This window comes from Urocitellus parryii, chromosome 4 (assembly GCF_045843805.1).
Source record: "Urocitellus parryii isolate mUroPar1 chromosome 4, mUroPar1.hap1, whole genome shotgun sequence".
Classification (NCBI taxonomy): domain Eukaryota; kingdom Metazoa; phylum Chordata; class Mammalia; order Rodentia; family Sciuridae; genus Urocitellus; species Urocitellus parryii.
This window is the reverse complement of record NC_135534.1, coordinates 56,595,478-56,600,848: the sequence shown is the minus strand read 5'-3', so window position 1 is coordinate 56,600,848 and position 5,371 is coordinate 56,595,478. Positions and strand designations below refer to the sequence as shown.

The following is a 5,371-nucleotide window of genomic DNA, read 5'->3' as shown; positions in this document are numbered from 1 at the left end:
CTAGGAACCAATCATATGGAACTACCATATGATCCAGCTGTGCCACTTATTAGTATTTATTCAAAAGAATTAAAGTCAGCATACTATTATGAAATTTTAATAGTGGAATAACTCAAAATAGCCAACATATGGAACCAGCCCAGATGCTTGTCAACAGATGAATGGATAAAGAACACATGGTATATATACACAATGGAGTTTTACTCAGTCCTAAAAAAGAATAAAATTATGTCATTTGCTGGTAAATGGATGGAACTGCATAGCATTATGCTAAATGAGATAAACAAGACTAAGAAAGTCAAGGATCTAAAGTTTTCTTTCATATGTGAAATCCAGAGCAAAATTAGAAAACAAGAAAAAGAGGAGGGCATGAAAATCAAAGTCTATCAATGGGGTAAAGGAAGAAGATTGAGGGGGGAGACAGAAGGGAATGGAAAAAGGAGGAACTGTGAAATAAAATTGACCAAATTATGCTAAGTATATCCATGAATACACCACAGTGAATTCCATTTTTATGTATGTCTATAAAGCACTAATTTAAAAAACTGTAAACAAGTAGAGGAAAGATCTGTAGAGGTGAGGGCCAAGAAGAGAGGAAGGGAGGAAGGGAAGGAGAGTGGAAGTACTGGGGATTAATATGGAGCAAATTATATTCGTGCATGTACAACTATGTCAAAATGAACCTTGCTATTATGTATAATTATCATGTGCTAATTATAAAAAAAGAGTTATATATGCTTGCTCATTCCCATTTCAAGTTTTGGCAAATCTTTCCAAGAAGAGAAAATCAAAATTTGAGAGTAATTGTCATATCTAGGTTTTGAAACTCTCAGTGTGATTGGGTGACATCCTTTTCCCATTTGTATTGATGATAGATTTTATTTTTTCATATATTCAAAGTAACTAGTGATTGGGAAAATGTCATATGTCATTATTCCCATTACTTCCAGTCAGATCCTGAGAAACAAAATTGAAGGAGTTGTTTTCTGTCTAGTATTCTGTGATACATTCAACCTTGGGCTATACATATTAATTCTGTAGACTGACAGGAACCCTATTTCCTAGTTTTGTCAGTCTCTAGCCTTGTAGAATGATGTAGTGGGCTGAGTTGAGCATATTTCTTTGAGATGGCAATGAGACCTACAGCAATTTGTGGCTGCCTCTTCAATTTAGGTCACTTCACAGACTTTCTTGTCCCCTGGCCATAAGAAAAGTCAGGACATTGTTACTCAATCAAGTCCCAAGAAGTGATCAAAATAATGATCATTTTGGGACTGCATTCTTCACCAGGCTGAACTAGAGAATATTTCTGGAAGTTTCACTTAATTCCTGTTCATAAAGCAAAGTTCAATCATAGAAAAATGGTAGCTATTTACTACCAAATCTTAGGAAGACTCTATTTTTTTCAAATGAATCAAAATAAAAAAGTAAACTTTGATTTAGCTTCTCTACAGTGTTTGAAAAAGTAATTGATATTTTTAATTGTCTGAAAAACAAAAGAGTATGTTTTATTGAGTTACAGGTGATAGGAAATGTAATAAAATTTTCATAAATTAGACATTCATGAGGTTCATTTTTTTCTGGTTGTAAATGGCTTTCCAGATTTCCTACATATACATGAAATCTTATTTCCTTAATTTCTTTTTCATCAAAGGAATGCTTGTTGATTTTACAGGTGACAATTACATAATTACAAAATCAAATGTGTGTACACTTAGTGGTTAAAGGGAAAATGGGGGGAAACAAAAAATCTAATTGATGATAATTTATAGTAAATTAACCATTAAATTATGGATGAAACTATGTAAATTGTTTACATATATAAATTGTATAACCTATATATAACCTATTATTATATAAATGTACTATATAATACACAAGTGTATTATATATATATTATATAAATGTACTATATAATTATATATCACACATAATTATATTACATATATTATTCTTTCCTGCTTGGTTCTTTTAATACAATGAAATCACCTAACTATACCAGAAATTAGATCTGGAGTTATAGTGGTGTCTATTTTTCAATTGGATAGAAAACTGGGCAGAGTTAGGCCTGCATTCATATCCAAGCTCTATCTACTGTATACTTAAGTGCAAATAATTTATTCTCCCTTATAACTATTTCCTCCTAAGTATTATTTGGGGGAGACAGGGTTAAAATGCTATAAATACAGTCCCATCAGAAAATAAATGGTTAATACTTACTAGTTCCATTCCTATTTGCTAAAACATCACATGGCTTTTAAACAACTTTTCCTGATAGGTGCATATCAGTATTTGCCTGCTCATAAGCATATCTGTAACACTGTAGCAGGTTCTGCTTGGTTGGTCCAAGTGATCCCTACCTACTGCAGGTTGGTCTGGAGTTTGCAGTTCTCTCTTTGGCTTTCAGTTTTCTAAGTCTTATGAAATTTAATGTAAATTTACATGAAGTGAAACATGCGTGTCTTCATTGATAATCACTGTCTACTGATAAATGCATTTGCCTGTGTAACATGAGCAGCTCTTATCATGCAGAACATTAACATCAGCCAAGGGGCCTAACCAGATCCCTTCCTAGCCAGGAACCACTGTAATATAAGATCAGGAAGACTTTTCCCCCATGTTATGAGAGTTTTGTAGTTTAATATCTTCCATTTAGGGCTTTGATCTATTTTGAGTTAATTTTTTTTGTATGATATGAGTCCAACTTAACTCCTGGTTATGACATTAAGAGTATGAACAAAAAGAGAAAAACATATAAGTTGAACCTCATTAAAATTGAATTTCCTTCATTCCAAAGGAAACTATAAAGAAAGCAGAAAAATAAAGAAAGTAGAAAAACAATTTTCAGAATGAGAGAAAATATTTTCATATCCTATATCTGATTAGGAATGTGTATTTATCATTATAAAAATGCTTAAAATTCAAACAAATAATCTAATTAAAAATGGTGGGGGAAGGACTTGGAAATGTATTTCTCCAAATTAGATAAATAAATGGTCAATAAATTGATGAAAAGTTGCTGGACATTAATCATCCGGCAAATGCAATTCAAACCCACAATAATACACTACTGCACACTCACTATCACCATGTGGACTTTCATCATCTGGTTTCCCACGATTCATTTCAGAACCTCACTATCACAGACACAATCAGAAGGCAGCAATGCACAGCACTTTCTAGCACTATGAGGTCCAAAAATTAGAAGTTATTTACCTTCTTGATCTAAGACAGTTGAAATAATATTATCTCCATGGTCTAAGCACTTTAAAATTATCTGTTCCTTGAGAATTTGAACCAAATAATTGTTAAACCATCTGGCCTCATTTCTGCTCTAAGGAATTAGGAAGAATAGCTCTTTACAGATTTCTCAATATTGTCCACAGAAATTGGTATGTTAAAAAGTCTATTGCTCTTTTGGCTGTCCCTCAATCCCCCAAAATTCATCCATTCCATTCTAATTCCAAAAATGTGTTTGAATAGACTTGAACAAATTATTCTCTTAAGTTGACTTTAATTTTCTCTGGATGATGCTCCTATCGTCACATTTAATTCAAATTATATGTGTTTGTACTGTGTTAAAATTAATTACAAGAGTTATCTCTTTTTCTCATTCTTTCTCCTTCTCTCCCTCCCATCGTCCCTTCCTTTCTTCACTTCCTTCTTTCTTCCCCTCCTCTTTTCTTACCTGCTTCCTTTTTCTTTCTTCCTTACCATCTCTCTTTAATACAAAATCTTCTTTTCCCCCCAAAGCAAATAATATCACAAAAATATAGCATTTCATAGCATTTTAACATGTTTACTACATGTGTGAGCGCGCACACACACACGTACATAGTGTGACATTTAAAAACATCTTAAAACTGCAATATTTTCAGTAGGAAAATGGTGAGGCTAGAATATATCAATTAGCACTTTAATTATTTCATATACATAATGATGATTTTTACTGTAAATAAACCACTTTTTCAGTTTTAAACATTAGTGTGCAGTAGTTTTTTTAAAATCATTAAGATTTTTTTTATTTGTCAAATAAGAAAAAAATTTAATTACACTCCCTACTACTTTCCTTAGGGCTATCTGCATTTCTTTGTTCCTTAGACTATAAACTATGGGGTTCAGCAGAGGTGTCAGCACTGTATATGTGACAGCCATCAGCATGTCTTCATGGAAGGAATCACTGTTCTTGGGCCTCAGGTAGACAAAGCAAGCAAATCCATAGTGTATAGACACGACCGTGAGGTGGGAGGAACAAGTCGAGAAGGCCTTATACCTCCCCTTTGCAGAGGGCATCTTCACAACTAAGGACACAATGAAGACATAGGAAATCATAATTAAAATAAAGCTTCCCACCAACACAAAGGCAGAGAGCACAAAAATAGCCATTGCTTCATGGGAAGTGTAATCACAAGCAAGATGAACCACAGGTGAAATGTCACAGAAGAAGTGCTGGATATTGTTGGAGTCACAAAAAGATAAGTCGAATATAATGATGGTGATGCAGAGAGAAATCAGGAACCCAACCACCCAGGAGGCCATCATGAGCTGAAAGCAGATCTTTATCGTCATCAGGACGGGATAATGAAGTGGGTTGTGGATGGCAGTGTAGCGGTCATAGGACATGGCAGCCATGATGAAACAGTTGTTGGCTGCCAGACCAAAGAAGAAAAACATCTGTGTGGCACACTCAGGAAGAGAAATCATCTTGCTCTTTGAGAGCAAGTCCACTAGCATGCGGGGGATGATTACCATCGTGGTACAGGTTTCTGAAAAGGACAGGCCAAAGAGGAAAAAGTACATGGGGGTGTGGAGGTTGTGACTGAGCTTGATGGCCACCATTATGGACACATTTGCAAGCAGGATGGTCACATGGGAGGAGAAAATCACTACAAAGAGGAGATTCTGCAGGTCTGGGAAACTGGAAAATCCCCACAGAAGGAATGTGTTTACTGCTGAGTGATTGCCCATTTTCCTGTTAGGCATAGACACTTGGTACCAATAACACAGATGGTCTTGGTCAAGACTCGGAGATAATTGGAAAAATCTCCTTAGATACTAATGCTGCCTGGACTTTAATTTTGAGCCCCTGGACAAATTCTATAAGGCAACTCTTATAGAATTTTAGTAAAGAGACTTAAATGTACTTGACAAAAGTCAGGATCAGGAGTCTGAATGATGAGGGGAATGATTCTAGCATGAGAATGTGTATAAATGCCACAGAGGGCGTCCAAGTATCTTCTTGGATTCTACTCAGAAAAGTACTCTTTCCCTCTCTTTTCTGCATTCTGGATCTGCAAGGAAGAGACAAAATACTAATAAAAGTCTTACCAACTGATTTTGACACATTTTTCAAATCTGTTTAAAAATATAA

General features: G+C 34.8%; 1 protein-coding gene across 1 annotated transcript; it reads right to left on the bottom strand.

The window, feature by feature from the left end:
- Positions 1-3,981: 3,981 nt before the first annotated feature.
- Positions 3,982-4,968, bottom strand: LOC113182444 (olfactory receptor 10T2-like). The gene has a single exon (XM_077797265.1). The coding sequence runs from the start codon at positions 4,966-4,968 to the stop codon at positions 3,982-3,984; it is 987 nt and encodes a 328-aa protein (XP_077653391.1).
- Between the last annotated feature and the right edge of the window lie 403 nt (positions 4,969-5,371).

Coding starts and splice junctions, on each gene's coding strand:
- LOC113182444 (XM_077797265.1), bottom strand. CDS start 4,968: ATGGGCAATCACTCAGCAGTAAACACATTCCTTCTGTGGGGATTTTCC.